Source organism: Cylas formicarius, unplaced genomic scaffold (genome assembly GCF_029955315.1).
Source record: "Cylas formicarius isolate icCylForm1 unplaced genomic scaffold, icCylForm1.1 PGA_scaffold_5__7_contigs__length_24384050, whole genome shotgun sequence".
Taxonomy (NCBI): Eukaryota; Metazoa; Arthropoda; class Insecta; order Coleoptera; family Brentidae; genus Cylas; species Cylas formicarius.
Genome location: NW_026844341.1, coordinates 17488046 through 17505175, shown reverse-complemented (window position 1 = coordinate 17505175; position 17130 = coordinate 17488046). Strand labels below are relative to the sequence as shown.

Sequence of the window (17130 nt, the reverse complement as noted above, 5' to 3'; positions counted from 1 at the left end):
ATTTACGCGGTGCATATTTAAAGGTCAACTGAATTCCATATTTACAAAACTCAGTGCATTTACAGAAGCACTTTATATATTTGTATAACTGACTTAGTTCCCTATCTATTAATCAAGCTGAAACACGCTGTAGAAAAGCCAAACGAACGGTACAACTTATTAGGTCCACTCAATGCATATTTAAAATATAACACAACATGCTTGCAAAACTGTACTGAATAGTTAGTATGCACTTCTACAGGCGACATATTTACAAAAGCGCGTTGCATATTTGAAGATCAACTGCATTCCATATTTATAAAACTCAGTGCATTGTATATTTGTAGTTGCACTTGATATATTTGTATAACTGAGTTAGTGCACGATCTATTAATCAAGCTGGAAGACGCTGTAGAAAAGCCAAACGAACGGTACAACTTATTAGGTCCACTCCATGCATATTTAAAATGTAACACAACTAGTTTACAAAACTGTACTGCATATTTAGTATGCCCTTTTACAGACGAACTGTATGTGCGAAAACCATTTTTGACGGCGGTTTTTGTGGTAAAATACTGATTGGATTTTCTTTTTGTTTCAGTCAAAAAAGCTTTATTCGTCGGTGCACCAGGTAAGGGAAAACCGGATCGCCAGAAAATGCAGCCTGTTCCGACCAGATTACAGTAAATCTATATGGCGCCTATAAATTAACGTTATCACTTCCGCATTACCGGGTTTCTATTACCCATTGAAGCGTTACCGGGGGCTTTTTCCTTTCTGCGGGGTTGCTGCTATCGTTTATGATAAAAGCCATTGATTCGTTTCATTAGGAAACCTCCCTTTCTGTATAAATTGGTTACACAAAGGCATACGTAGGTTTTTTCAAGTAACACATTTTTTGTTTTGAAGTAGAACACATATTTTACCTCTTCTGACATATTTTGAATTTTATATCAAAAGTAACGTTGCAGTTCAAAATATAAATGACATATTTTTGAGAATAGTTTACTTTAGTGGCCCGTGTTGGCCTTTAAAAAATATATAAATATAGGATCACCAAAAACTAAAATTAAATATTTTAATGGAAAAATCATAGGACTTTTCTGTGAAATGGAAACACCACACTTTTATAATTTGGACATATTTCGCATTGAGAAAAATGGGGACTTTGTATAAGGTTCTAAAAAAGTTGTTGATTTTTGTAAATAAACTGTTGTTTCATTATAAAAATGTTATACCTATGCCCGTTGCTTGTCCAAGATAATCTTCTTTTTTTGTTCCTTCTCCTAACGGAAGTTGGATATTATCATGGCTATCCTAATCTTGTTAATAGCTGCTCTGGATAGTTGTTTGATTATGATGATGTCATTCCAAACCATACTATTAAGTTTTGGAGCCAAGAGGTTCTCTCTGCGACTTTGTTTTGTGTAGTATTTGTATTTTATTTTTTCAAAGAAACTTCCACGGACTACTGTAAAACTTTTTGCAAAACTTCTGCATTCCTCCTCGTCATCCAGCGTCAGCCCGTTGACTTCTTCAGAGCTGAAACTGGCTCGCATTTTATCCATGTACCTGGTTATATATTGTTTGAGGGGACCCAAGCTAAATGACGGGCATAAACACCGCCTCGGGTGACTAATTCCCTTATTGGTGACAGATAAACACCTGAGTCGCGGTTAAGATTGTTAGGTTGCTTATAGATTTCTATATTCTATTGGTAGAAGAATTGATGACATGCAGGAATTTTAGTTTTATCGAATAAAATTTTATGTCCGGTTTCGTGATTGTGTTCGGCAACAGCTGGTAAGTTTATTTGTTCATTTCGCGTCCTTTGAGCCTAGTTGATATTTTTCGTCCGGTCTCTCCAATGTATTCTTTGCCGCGTATGCATGGAATACTGTAACTCCTGGCATCTCAAATTTTGTTTTTGACGGACCGAAGATATTGAGAGATTTTTGGACAAGTGGTAAATCTGGTTTTGAGGTTATATTTCTTTAGAACTTTTGATATATGGTCAGTGATGTTTTAAATGTAAGGAAGGACCATAGTGGCAACATTTATTGCTATTGCTATCAAATAATATATAAGCAGGTCGAGTAAAATGCGAGCCAGTTTCAGTCAAGTTCTAATGGGCAAAACGTCAGCAAAAACCGACGCAGGAGGAATCCAAAAGTTTTGTAAAAAGTGTTTGTATTTTCTTACTTTTTCTATCCTTTTGTTGTCTATAGTAATTAACATTTACTTTCTTTGTAATAATCATGTATTTAGTTTTATTAAGGTTCATGTTCAGTCCATATCTTTCACATGTATCGTTTAGGCTCTGCAGCAGGGTTCGCAAATCTTCAAGCTTGTCTGTAACTATTATGGTGTCGTCCGCATAACCTAATTTGTTTAAAATATGTCCGTTTATGGTAACACCCTCCTGTCGTTCATCCATAGCTTCACTGAAATTTCCCTCACTATATACGCTAAAATATTTCTATAAGCTTTTGATGTTTAACTTTATCAACAAAACAGGAGTAGACATCTTGGTTCATATCGAGACAGCGTTGCGCTAACACGTGCATACCGAACAGAGCCTCTCTAGTCCCCATATCCTTTCTAAAGCCTAATTGGCTATCGCTGATTTCAACTTAGCGAATATTCTATTATGAACAATTCTTAAAAACACCTTCAAAGTGTGACTCATAAGAGCTATGGTTCGATGATAGCAGTTTGTTTCTTAGGTAACGTTTAAAATGTAGATGAAAACCACCGTCTTGGAATAACTCCCGTTGACTATATGATATTAAAGAGATTTGCGGGGATCATAATTATGTCTTCAACTATAATTTTAAGAAACTTGATCGGTATCTCGTCAGTTCCACTCGCGTCTGTTGTCATCTCTATCAGCTTCGTATTCTTCCATTTTATCATACTCCCTCCTTATCCAGTCTTCTTTGGCAAATTTTATTTTTCTTTGAACGATATTGTCGATTTGTTTCTATTTGATGCTGTTATTTCTATTCTTACGCCTTTCGTCCATTAAGCATAATATTTCCTGTGTCATCCAAGTTTGTCTTGCTTTCCGTTCTGCAGTCAGCATTTTTTTGTACGTATGTTTTGGATGCCATACCATGGCTCATTTATGTCAGTAGTTTCTTGAAAATTTGGTAAATACTTTAGGCTGTCAGGGGAAATGTAGGCAATGGGGGTCATTTGGCAATGATGGTCACTTCAAAATAAAACAAACTGAACGCGACCAACGGACGCGAACTTCACTACGCGCTGGCATTATTCGATTCTCGAACGCCATTTTCATCTAATTTTTAGAGGGGATAAATCAGAAGGTAAGTCCAAAAATCACATATATTTCTTTCTTTCCTTGTAATGTATAATAGTCCCTCGTCTGGCTGTAATACTGTCTTCACTCCTGAGATGGAAAAAGAGTTAGCGGACACAATTAAGAAAAGGGCCAACATATTCTATGGATGCACCTCAAACGAAATAAAAACAGCAGCATTTGAATACGCTGAAGCCCTAAATCTGAAACACAATTTTAATGCGAGGTCAAGATTGGCTGGTCGAATATGGTTTGAGGCATTTATTACCAGAAATAATATTTCTGTGCGGAAGGCCGAAGCTACCAGCATCAATAGGTTTACAGCCTTCAACAAGACTGAAGTTGCTGTAAGAACTAATGGGAAAATACAAATTTTTACCGAAAAACCTATATAATTGTGACGAAACCGGCATCTCCACCGTTCAAGATGCTGGAAAAATATTAGGTGCAACGGGACAAAAGAGTTTGTTTTCCCGAGAAAGAGGACGACCCCGACTCTCGAACAGGATGGGCCAACAGGAGTAATATATAAATGTTCGGACGACGCATGGAATAATGAAGAACTTTTCCTTCAATCCCTCAAGCACTTCACCGACTATGCCAAACCAAAATTTTCCCAAAAAATAACACCCTATGATATTGTTTCGCTGTTAAAAACAGCATTCTGTAATGTTGCCTCCATTAGTAAGGCTGAAGCTGGATTCAAAGCAACGGGCATATTTCCTATGAATCCCAATATTTTTCCGATGAAGACTTTATCGCAGCAGAAATCCTACAATCCGAGCCAATTCTTGTTCAAGATTATGCTGACTCTGTTTCAGAATCGACGTCTGCTGGTGCTGGTATCATCTCTAACAGTTCCTATTGAGTTAGAACAAAATATTCCAAATGCATTCCGTCCCACTACTTCTGAACTAGCCATTGCATCGTTGTGTTGAAGTGTTCAAAATTTTATTCATTTGCGCATAAGAATGTAACTGCTGTCAAGACAAGACAAGGAAGAAAACAACAGCACCCAAAGATGTTAACATACACACAGATCAAAGACACCCTAGTTGAAAAGTAAAATAAAAAGAAGGTCAGAGTTGTGAAAAGGCAAGGAAAAGGAAAAGGAAGAGGAAAGAAACGCAAGCCACAGAAGTATCGTCAGAAAGTTAAGAAAATTCTGCAAGACTCTAATGACAACACATCGTCATCAGACGCGAATACGGATCAGTTATTGCAGGATGACGAAAATGACGACGCAGAAGATGCAAACGACTTGTGTCTTGTATGTGGTGTGTGATATGTGTCGACCACCATTGCCCACATGCTGATCACTATTACCAACCGGTGTTGAAAATCGTGATCAAACGTTTTTTTTTTCAGTTCTTTTATTGTACCCTAATTAATCAACCAAAGTAACTAAATTTGCTACCAATCGATAGGTAAGCAAGTAAAGTTTATAAAAAGAACAGAGGAATACATAATTGAATCTTTTTTTTTACATTCTCGCTTAGGTGATCCCCATTACCTTACATTTACTCTACTGACTTTTTGTTACATCGACTCTACATTTATTTACTGGCCAAGATAATGAACGTATATAAAATAAATGAAAGTATATGAAAATCGAGCGAAAAACTCATCAAGATGAGATGTTTCGGGCGAAATCCCCTGATCCCCCACCAATGTAATTAAAACGAGATTATTCGCGATTGCGTCGACATTTTTAAATCAAATCCCAATAAAAGATTTTCCGATTTGAACTGCGAATTTTCCGCGCCGCACTAAAATTTAGCTCATCGTTTCCGAAGTGTTTTTATAAAATGGATTCCTAATCGAATTCAATTATTAATTCGAAATTTATCCGGAGAGCTGCAAAAAGAGTGGCTAGAATTCAAGGACGGATGTTAGGTTCATTAAATTATTTGTAAATTTTCGTTCTTGCAGCATCCCAATTTAACACCTACGTCACATTAAAACTTCAAAACGTCAAGTCCACCACCGTTACCGTAAAGGGGGCCCAGCCATGTTGGGAGCAAGATTTTCTCTTGTAAGTATCGAAACAGATATGCTCTTCCGATTGACGCCCCATTTTCTAGCGAGACGAACGATTTGAATACGGGACTGCTCATAGAAGTGTGGAGCAAGGGCATGATTTGGGACCGTGCGATGGGATACCACTGGATTCCACTACAGACCGTCCAGTACTCGAACGAAGTAGGTGCCCTCAAAGATGATTTCTTTTCACCAAAAATTAAACAAAAATAAAGCGGACGTTTTTCGGAAACAAATGAGATTCAGACAGAACAGAAAAAATAATACAACACCCTAACAATTGGGTTTTCTTGGACAACTTTTAACGTAATTGACATAATTTAATAAAAATATAGTGTGACCGCCACCGATAAAGAACTTGTTGTTCGATTCTTTGCGAAAGCATACGCGCTCCTCACTAATCTCGAGATCTCGGTAAAGCTAGGTCCTAGGAGACCCCCATTGGTACAGAAATGATCAGCATCAAAATTTTTTTTTAATTTTCTGTCCGTTTTCTGTTTCTCTGTAACATTGACATTTTCGACGATAATTTCCGAACTGTTTAAGCTAGACGGTCCAAATTTCGCTCCCTTTCGGCAGTCCACGGAATGCATAACATGTGTGAAAATGGCAGTAGTCAAATCTCGGTGGCCATCTTTTTTCACTGTTTTTGGACATTGCTATGAAACACGTATACGAAATTTGAAGTAATTGACTTCAAATTTCGCACATATGTGCAACCTATTGAAACTAGGGGGGGGGTCCAAGGAAAAAGCCATTTCTCGAAAACCGTTTAGGCAATTGAAAAATTTCTTGAACGAACAGATCCACAAGATCGGGTGATATAAATCTTTATCGTTCCTAATTTTCAAACATGCACAGGGTGTGCTCGGTATTCTCAAGAAACTGAAAATTGGGGTCATGGTCATATAGCCCGTATAGACAGCTAAAACTTTTGTATTTAAGTGTTCTAAATTTGCAGCTATCAACTTTAAATTTAACAGCGAAATAAAGGTCCGTGTTCGCATTTAAACGGTAGAAACTGGGTGCAAACAAAGTTGCTAATTTATCAGAGCAAGACAGACCGGACGTACTTCCCCATTAACAACGCAAAATTTGAATCCGTATTTAATAAATCCGTATTTAATAAATTCTTCTTGATATTTTCTCAATTTTCGCCACTAGATTCATTTTTATTTGGGTTTGATCCACACGCTTTCTAAGTTCAGTAGGTGTTGGTCTATCATTATCATTGTCATTCTTGTCATTTTCTGGGCGTTGGGTACATATTTTTAGCCACTTATCCATTATGCGGGTATTAAAACTGAAACAAAATTATAAAAAAAACAATATTTCTTTGCTTTAAATTTAAAATAATAACCACACGGGTAGCTTTTCCAACAAAATATTAGTTTAGGATTATTGATTTTTAAAAAAATTAAAAATGTGTTACAAAAATACATGCAAAACATTTAAAGAAAAACAGTTTTCTTTTATTATAACTTTAATATCTACAGTGGCTCACAGTGAAAATAATGCAGCACAGAATAAAATCTTTTTAAAATTTTTTGAACGATTTAGTTACATTAATTATGAAGCCAGTTATAATCTTTATATTAAACAAAAAAATTGTTATTAGTGTTATTTATTTTAATTAAAAAATTATACAAATCCTATTATTTACCTAAATAATAGAATCTGAAAAGTTGATTAAAAATCTTTTTAATTTTTATTCAATAATAATTACAATAATATGTGCACTTCGATATAATGCACCCTTTTCCCGAATGCGTCAATTATAATTCATAATTTTAAGTTTATTTTCAGAAAATGTAAATTGTAATTCAGAATCGTCAATTTAACTTCAGAAAGTGTCAATTGTAATTCAGAACGGTCAGTTTAATTTCAGAAAACATAAATTGAAATTCTAAAACTCACTGGACGTCGTCATGACACCGGAGTTACGAGCGAGCTATATTTGTTATTGTCATATAAAGTTCTTTAAATTTGGCGAACCTGAAAATTTTTCTCGGGACCCCTTGAGAAGTGCCAAAAATTACCTACTAATTTCGGCAAGGAAATCTAGTTCCAAGTCAGTTAGCGTAGAGCTAAACCCATTAGCCCTAATCGCGCTCTGCTCTTGTACGGCTTACGGATTAATGTAACAGTGCGATTTGCAAAACAACATCGTTCTCGACGACTAGCTAATATGCTTAAAGCAGCCATTTTAGTACCCGCTTTGGGATTAAAGTGCGACAATTTCAAGGGATTTTTTAAACCAATTTTATTAATTAAATTAATTAATTTTGAACCCTCGTTCTGTTTTAAACAAATTTTATGAACTAAATTAATTAATTTTGAAACCTCGTTCTGTTTTAGGAGGGCTTAGGTCAGTGGCTGTCCCTAGACGCGGAATTGGTCATGCGAGACGGCGAAGTGGTCGGTACGAAGATGCCAACCGGACACTCGTTACTTGTCGATTTCCGATTCGAGTTGCCCTTCGGTGAGCCGACAATCTAACCTTAATTAAACTAAGTACAGAACCCCAAACCTGACACCAAAAGAAACATCCGCGTGGTATATTTTGGACAGCGGGTATACTGACGATATCTACGGACTAATGAGACGGTACACACAGCCACATGCTCGACCCTGACAAAACGTCGCACTGCCTTAATAAAGGGATACGGGCGCTTGCACTTAATTACTCCCAAAGTTGCACGTAATAACCAGTCCTCGCGCCTGCACGAGTTTGAGTTAGTTTGAATTCGTCGCGATGGCCACGATCATTAAATATTCAATTCAAAATATCGCGGAAATTTAAAACGCGACTAATTAACCCTTTGCACTTGTATATATCTCCTTTCGCCTGTACACTGTACTAGGACTCTATATTGCATTTTTTTTTTAATTAAAACAAAATAGCCTTATAAAATTTTTTTTTTTCAATTTTTTATTATTATGATCATAATCACTACCATCATTATTAAATAAATTCATACACAATATAAAAAAATTACATCCTATAATGTTGTAGTGTATGGTAACCGTTCGAAGCAGTCACCAATGTGTACGAGTGCAAGTGTCACAAATCTACCTAGTTTCCCGCCTGCAGATTCTTGTTTCTTTCCACCATTTTGGCGTAAAATATGTAATTTACCATTTAGCCGCCCTTCTGTATCAACAGATCATGGTCCGCCAGAAATTCTTAACCCCTGCCGAAAGTAATTGGTTTTTTGTTTTGGTACTGTTGTGAAATTATTAAATATGCGTGCATTGACACTAGACATTTCGAGTCCCCAGGAAAATAACATTCGCCACCATTTTAAAGACTTCCTCAGGAAACGGTATGATGCCGAATAAGAGTGTGCGGTCGACACCTCCCATAAATTTATTGTAATTGAGCGCTACATTTGGCTCATTTACAACTTGCAAGTTACCTCCACGTACTCTTCTATTGATGGGATGTGTTTTTGAAATATGCCAATAACATAATTTTTGATATAGAGGTAAGGCTATCATTGTGCCTACAGGTAAATCAGGTCTCACTAAATCTTCCGATGTCAAGCTTCCATAGAACGGCAAAACTGAATAAACATATACGGTGTTAGCATCCGCCATTACATAAATTCGTATCTTTCATTTCGTAGGCTTGTTAAGATTGTAAGTTAAAAAAGTGATTTTACCCTTAAATCCAACAACAGATTTGTCTACCGATATCTCTCCTGATGGAACAACTTGTTCTTTCAATTGCTTGTTCAAATAATCTAAATATTGACTGACTTTCTGAGTTGGAACCCTAAGAGAGATTGTTTTTATGCAAGTGGTATTTCGATATTAGAATATTGTGACCATTACTCTTGGAAATTAGACAAGATGATGGTACTCATATTTAGGACAACCCCAATAAATGCGGTAAACTCTTCTACTGTATTACCTACCCACGTTTTGACAACCTTTTCTGTCCTATTTTATGTCTAGCGTAGTTATTTGTTTGTTCTGTTATCTCTATTATTAGCTTATCGTTAAAAAAGAGCTTGAAAAAACCATGGGTTTTGTACAAGTATCAGGTATTTTTGGTTATACCATTTTATCCCCAGAAGTAAATAGAATCCTGTGTCGTACCTGATCGTGGCATGTGACGTCCTGCCATGGACCAGAATTACCAGGTTGTGTTATGTTCTCGTTTTCTTCACTACTGCTATCATTGATGGTAAAGGTATGGTTCTCTGTCTTTTAGTATCCATAATATCACTATCACTGCTAGAGTCAGTAATATTATCACTATCCAATCTATCATTTTCAGGCTAGTCATTATAAAATTCATCGTCACTACTTTCCAATTCATTTTCATTTTCATTTTGCAAATATCTCTTGGGTATTTGGAATACATTTTTTTCGAAATACACCGAACTTTACCCAGGCGTGTTAGTTATAAAACTAAGTAATATTCAAAAAAGTTCTTGAAGTATATAAGGGGTGTTTTTTTTTCGATGTATAGAACTTTAAGTTGCAATAAAACAACGATGGATTACTCGATTGACATGAATTTTGTTTATCCGAAAGATAATCTTGTGGCATTACATTTTAAATCTCATCACTACACATCTACACATCACTTCATCACCGCCACGGCTGGCGCGGATGTAGTCCAATCTGGACGTCCAATTTTTGATGAGTTTCCAACATTTGTGACCGTATATCGGCAATAACACGGAGAGTGTTGTCTTCCAAATTGTCAAGCGTTTGTGGCTTATCCGCATAAACCAATGACTTTACATAGCCCCAGAGAAAGTAGTCTAGCGGTGTTAAATCATAAGATCTTGGAGGCCAATTCACAGGTCCAAAACGTGAAATTAGGCGGTCACCAAACGTGTCCTTCAATAAATCGATTGTGGCACGAGCTGTGTGATATGTTGCACCGTCTTGTTGAAACCACATCTCCTGGACATCATGGTTATTCAATTCAGGAATGAAAGAGTTAGTAATCATAGCTCTATACCAATCACCATTGACTGTAACGTTCTAGCCATCATCGTTTTTGAAGAAGTACGGACCAATGATTCCACCAGCCCATAAAGCGCTCCAAACAGTCAGTTTTTCTGGATGTAACGGCGAAGTGCGCTTCATCAATAAACAAAATTCGCTTATCGGGAACAACAGCAATCTCGTTTTGGGCGACGAATCTACGCCTCACTTGATGATCGCTTGGCTTCAATTCTTGCACGAGTTGGATTTTGTAAGCATGTAAACGAATATCCTTCCGCAAAATCTTCCATAAAGTGGATGGACACAGATCCAATTCCTGTGCTCGATGGCGGATGGACTCATCCGGGCCTTCCTCAATGCTACGCTCTACAGCAGCAATAGCGTCTTCTGTACGCACCGTACGGCGTCTCTGGGGACGCGAGTTATCAATAAGAGTAAACGTGGTGCGAATTAACTGCTCCGATATACGATTTTGTCAGAACAGAACCATTATTTTCGAAATAAAATTGTACTATTTGCAAGCGTTGTTCAGGCGTGAGTCTATTCATGATGAATTGCCAAACCAAATTAAGAATAAATCACTTAAGGTTCTATACGTCGAAAAAAAAACACCCATTACATCAACAGATATATAATAATCATGCTATCTTTTATTTTTAAAAGAAAGCAATTTAGAAATGAGCGTAGCGGATGATAGACCTGCCAGCTGCTGTAATGATAGGTCATGGTGTGCCGCCTATTCGGCGACATACGAGTGCAAAAGGTTAAAAATGACGCATTCTGCATATTTATACTTTGAAAATATATCTACTGCGCAAACGATTTTACAACACGTCTACTGTTCTGCATACTTAAAAGCATAATGCATATTTAAAATAGACGCTCATTTGTAAGACTTGGCAACTTTCTTAGTTGCAAGTTTAGTTGGTTCAGTTTGGTTAGCTGTTGCAACTGCGGTATCCTTTTCCCGCTTAAAACTGTAGTGATGATTGAAAAAACGTCGCCCATCCGTATTTTTCTAAACATCCTGCCTAATTACAGTCGCTGCTCGTGTAGTCCGTTTAGTTGTAGCGAAGTTAGTTTACGATTACACGTTTAATTCGAATCGTTGAAGCTGGCGCATTGATTGCTTGCCGACGTTTCGCCTCGCCGCAGGATCATCCTCAGAGCTTTATTCGTTGATGTGTTTAGGGCGTTTCGACCCGCCCACCGGCTGGCGCAGCATTTTAAGAGGTTCTACCGTGTGCAGACGTATCGACCACCCAAAAGCATTCATAGGTAACGCCTGAAAGCGCAAAGATTTCAAGTCTTCATTTCCGGCTCGACTGACGCGCCGCCATGCTTGACTGCTGCACGCTAACTCGCTGAAGTCGTCTCTTTCGCTCCGGCTGACTCACCACCACTTTTCTCAGCCGCTCGCAGCCATTTTGCTTTTCTCGCTCATGGGAGGGGGACCCACCGCGTCAAACACTAGTTTTTTACCGTTAGTTTTCACTCGGAAATTCAACAATTTAATTAATTAATTATACGAGACTAATTAAAATTTCTTCATAACATTTGCTACGAAAATCGGCTAAACAATAATTAATGATCATTATTTAGGGGTTCATTCGCGTATGTAGAAATTTATCTCATTAAACCATAAAACATTACAACATATACTCATTAAACCATATAAATTGGGCAATATTTAACTCGTATTAAAATTTTAGTATGTGCTGTTAATGTATAACGTCAAATTCATATCAGTGGCAAGATGCTGTAACGATTCTCCCTTATCAACGAATGAAAATAAGTCGATGTTTTACATGATTATTCCAGTTTTACGATAAAATAATCACTGTAATTGATTTAAATTTGATTAAAGTATTGCTAAAGTCATACTCTGGTATTTAAGCTATTTAATTTAACATAATGAGTGAAACAAAACAAAAATATAATTGGCCATCTTTGATCAATTATATTAGGGACACACCATAGATATACAATTTGGACGTCTATGGTCTACACTCTTATTGTCAGAGATAACCAAAAGCTTATCTAAAGGCACACTAAAGTAAAAAATTCTTTAACTATTCTAAATGTGACCATCAATGTCCTGAACACATTTCTCATACACTCTAATTTTATGATGTCTTGCATCTAGTAACGTTTCCGGATTGTCTCTTAAGTGATTGATTGCCTCTAAAATCCTTTGCAAAAGTTCCACGACGTTATCACAAGGAGTTCTGTGCACGTGATTTTATGTGTCCCGAAAAGAAAAAAATCCATTAAAGTTAAGTCGGGGCTGTTGACTGGCCAATCCATAGTTCCGCCGTTCCCTATCCAACTCCTGGGATAGTCCATGTTAAGAAAATGTTTAACTTGCTACAACATTGTGAGGCGTGACACCGTCTTGCTGCCACATAAACAGCGCTTCTACATATATTGTTCGTACATTAATTGATTAGTACCCGCGAGATTTTTATTAAATGTATTTCTCTAGTATTATTTAAAGACCAATATCGCGCATTTTGTCTACTACAATCTTTTCTTGTAGTGAATGAACTTTCGTGTATTTAAAAAATCCAAACTGCATCCTCCTTTGATATTGTTCTTTAATTTAAATGAAAACTAAGTGGATTGATACCCGAGAAATACCTGTCTCTTCATATACTCTAGTAATAAAGAAAACATTAAAATATTTCTCTGCCAGCCTTGGAAATATCTGTCTTGAAGGAGCTCGACGCTCTGGATACTGACGACGAGCTGCGGCTGAACTTTTATTATTCAAGCATATCAATCCTTCCACGGATGCAAAATTCGCGAAAAACCGTTTTAACAATAATGACTTTGACAATAATTCAACCATCAATGTTTTTATTAATATGTCACACATAAACACATTTTTATTTGTCAGTCAGAGCACTCTTTGAAATTATATTGTTGATCTGTCAAAAACGAGTGGACTAAAATATAAAGTGCGTCACATCATTGTAATCGGAATAAGATATTCTATTAAGCTCACATATAATATTCCATTTTCAAAAATATATGACGTACGCTAAATTGATAGTATTTTGTTTAATACGCCACTTGGAAAAAAACTTGGCTGCTAACCCTACATTTTGTTTTTTTTTGTTTACCTTGATATCAAGATAAATTGAACGCACGGTACATTGTCACCATGGACGAGAATTTGATAACTCTTTGTCTTATGTACTACATAAAACTCACTTTCCAAAGCGTCAGTCACCCACAATTAGATCGATCATTAGAAATGTTCTACGCTACACTAATCGGAATGATACGAGAACATACGGCCGAAAACCAAAAGAACACAACCTTTCATTTTCTTCATTATGCGGTTATCTATTGCACAAAAAATAAAACTTTGGGATTAAAACCTATAAAGTTCGTATTTACCATTCCTTGATATATTTTTATTTAGTTTTTTCTCTTCACTACCTATAGTCAATCCATTGATGAGCCGACGATGTTGGGCTATTATAGAATAACACATTCGCAATGATCTGATTGAAGAAAAGCTAGCCGATGGTTGCCACAAATTTTGCGTCTTTAGACAATAATTTGCATTTAAAATAGAATAGGGATGGGTGGGCCAAGGCAGGCAACTAAAGCTTTTTATTATTTGTTGGGGATTTTAACCATCAAGTCGATTTATTTTTGACTAACTTTAATGAAATTTAGCCAAATTTCGGCGAAGCTTCTGGCCGTCGTGCCTCACTGTCTCCTATATAATAATAATAATACTTTATTCAGGTAATTTCGACAAAGAAAATTAAAAGAAAAGGCAAGAATGCAGCGCCCAGACGCATCTGTTTTATGGCTTTAATTAATATTTATAATCTCGTTAAGTACACACTTAATTATATAACAGAAAGACCAACCTAAACCTAACTGCGTAAATAAAAAAACTATTAGGTAAAGTACCGAAAATATTTAAGGAGTTCTACCAGTGCACAGTGGTTTGATTATTCCTGCGTTCTGTAACTTCTCTATGTTTTTTATCTTTAAATTCTAAAACATAACCACGTTTTTAGTTTATTTTGAAAAGAATTTATTGTTGCATCCTAAACGGAATGGGGCAGGTCATTATATAGTTGCACCAAGTCGTAACTGAAGGATCTTTCATATGTACCACATCCGTGACGAGGAATTATGACACGTTTAAATATTATATTAAGTCATTCACGTCTGTTCTAAAAGTTATTTTTTCGAGATATTTTGTCTTAATCATTTTGAAATAAAGACAACGACGATGGATCCTGGCCGCGTCTTCATATTCGTCCAGCCCGCTTCCTTCAGCTTTTACCTCAGGCAGCATTTTTGAATCTTGTCAATACGTTTTTCACTGTCAAACAGGGCTCACATACGACATCAGAGTGATTAAAAACGAAGAGAACAAGAGCATCGCATTAGGTTTGTTTAAGATTTCGAGTTTTGAGCTATACAACCCTTTTAAACGGCCAATAGCCCTTTGTGTAAAAGTCGAGATATGCTTTTCAAAGCGAAGTTTTGTATCTAACCTCAGATTTTTTGCCTCGTTTTGAAGTGGAAGAGTAATATTGTTTATTTTTATGATTACTTCAGAACCAAGACGCTTAACATCCACCGGGCTACCAAAAAACAATCCAGAAGATTTTTTTGGATTTAAAAGCGAACCGTAATCTCTGGAAATTCTGTCAATTTTTTTTGCAATAGTCGAGAAAATCTAAGATTTTTGTAGTGAAAATAATACACAGAACAGGGGCTAAAATTGAGCCTTGAGGAACTCCACTTCTTATGTCTAGGCAAACAGACTCGACCACGTACAGGACCACCTTTTGCTTTTTCTCTGTTAAGCAGTTTTTAATTAAATTTACGGATGACTCCCCAAAGAATAGTGAGCTGAATATTGTGACTTCTTCTTCTTCCAGTGCCTTCTCCCTTTCATTGGAGGTTGGCGACCACTACTCCCAATGCTTCTCTATCCCTCGCAACATGAAACAATTCCCCCACATTCGACCCTGTCCAGTCCCTGACATTTCTTAGCCAGGATTTCTTTTTTCTTCCGATACCCCTTCTTCCATCTAGTCTTCCCTGCATAATAGTTTGTAGTAGACGGTATTTATCATTTCTTAAGATGTGCCCCAGATATGCGGTTTTGCGTTTTTTATTAAAGTTATTAATTTTCTACCGCGGCCAGTTCTTCGTAAGACCTCTTCGTTTGAGATTCTATCCGTCCAGGGAATTTTTAGTATCCTTCTATACAGCCACATCTCGAAGGCTTCCAGTTTTTTGATGATCTGTGCTTTTAGTGTCCAGGTTTCTACCTCATATAATAATTGTAAACTGACCATATATAGCATTCGACGAACCGCAATCGCAAACTGAGACACAAGTTTTTATTACAGAGTATCTTCCTGTAACCAAGAAATGATTGTCTTGCTATTTCGATTCTGACCTTTATTTCTTGATCTTGATCTAGGCCAGAGGTGATGTACGCTCCCAAATATTTGTATTTTTCGACTTGTTCAACAGCTCGTTCTTCTATGTATAACTGATGTTGCCTGGCCGGGTTCTTTGAGACAACCATAAATTTAGTTTTTTCTATGTTAATTGTGAGCCCCATTGCATGACTTTCGTTGTAAACTCTATCCACCAGCAATTGTAGGTCTTCGAGAGACTCAGCCAGGACTACCGTATCGTCCGCAAATCGTATATTGTTGATAATTTCTCCTCCAATCCTAACTCCCTCTTCTCTGTCCGAAAGAGCCGTTTGAAAGATTACCTGAGAGTATAAATTAAAGAGTGCCGGTGAGAGTACACATCCCTGTCTAACGCCTCGCTGGATTCGTACCTCATCCGTCTCCAAGTTGTTGACTATTACTGTGGCTGTCTGGTGCCAATATATGCTTTTAATTATGTTTATATCATTTTGGTCTAGTTGGATGTTCTTCAGTTCATTTATTAATTTCATGTGTTGCACCTTATCGAACGCTTTTTGGTAATCTATAAAACACATATATTCTGTTGTACACATCATTAAAAATATTTGTGTTAGCCTGATTATGTTCTCTTCATCGAGTGCTTTCAGGAGTTCGATTGGCATCCTGTCATGGCCAGAGGCTTTTTTATTATTACTGTTTTTTAGAGCATACTTGAGTTCGGAAGGAAGTAATTCCAGACAGTTGTTTCGCTGGTTTGCTGTTGTTATTTCTATGTTGTCTCGTTGTCTCGGTCGTCTATATTGTGACTAATGGTATCAAAATGGTATCAAAAGAGTCGAGTAGAACCACCACAGTGCACTTACCTTGCTCAATCACTCTAATGATGCCATCTGCCTGTGTTTTGTAAATTGTTTCTCCTTTTCAACATAATTTTTTATTTGAGTTTGTAGGACACGTTCTACAACCTTGGATAATATTGGTAGAATAGAAATGAGTCTTAAGTTGCTAAGCGACTGCGGGTTGTCAATCTTAGGAAGAGGTAAATACAGAATGGGTGGTGCAAAAATTGACAAGATGACAGATGTACTTTAATATAAAAGGGCAACAAAAAATGATAAAGTTAATATGGATTCCGTCATGACCAACCGTGAGAAAATGTGCAAATGTGCTGAGAGCTCTCATAGTAGTCGATCATTGGCGATGTTGAATTTGAAATCGAATTAATGAAATACTGGTTTATTAAATCCGGATCTGATAGTTGGTTAGGAATCTTTTTTCAGTTTTTTTTTACTTTTTATCACATTTAAATTTTTTGGAGAATTCCGAAATACTTTTTTTTCTTTATTGTTTAAAGAATGTTCTATACATGCTTTTTTTCTAGCAATGGAT

The 17130-nt window shown here is 36.6% G+C and overlaps 1 protein-coding gene across 5 annotated transcripts in view; it reads left to right on the top strand.

Moving 5' to 3' along the window:
- The window catches only part of LOC132701789 (protein unc-13 homolog B), a 196632-nt gene that overhangs the window by 26084 nt on the left and 153418 nt on the right, over positions 1–17130 (top strand). For 3 of the 5 annotated variants that reach the window (XM_060669978.1, XM_060669979.1, XM_060669977.1), the window contains exons 2-6: positions 581–610; positions 5234–5336; positions 5386–5503; positions 7700–7823; positions 11501–11587. In XM_060669978.1, the coding sequence (XP_060525961.1) occupies positions 581–610; positions 5234–5336; positions 5386–5503; positions 7700–7823; positions 11501–11587 (462 nt within the window). The remainder of the gene's footprint in view (positions 1–580; positions 611–5233; positions 5337–5385; positions 5504–7699; positions 7824–11500; positions 11588–17130) is intronic. The other 2 variants (XM_060669982.1, XM_060669981.1) reach the window with 1 other exon arrangement.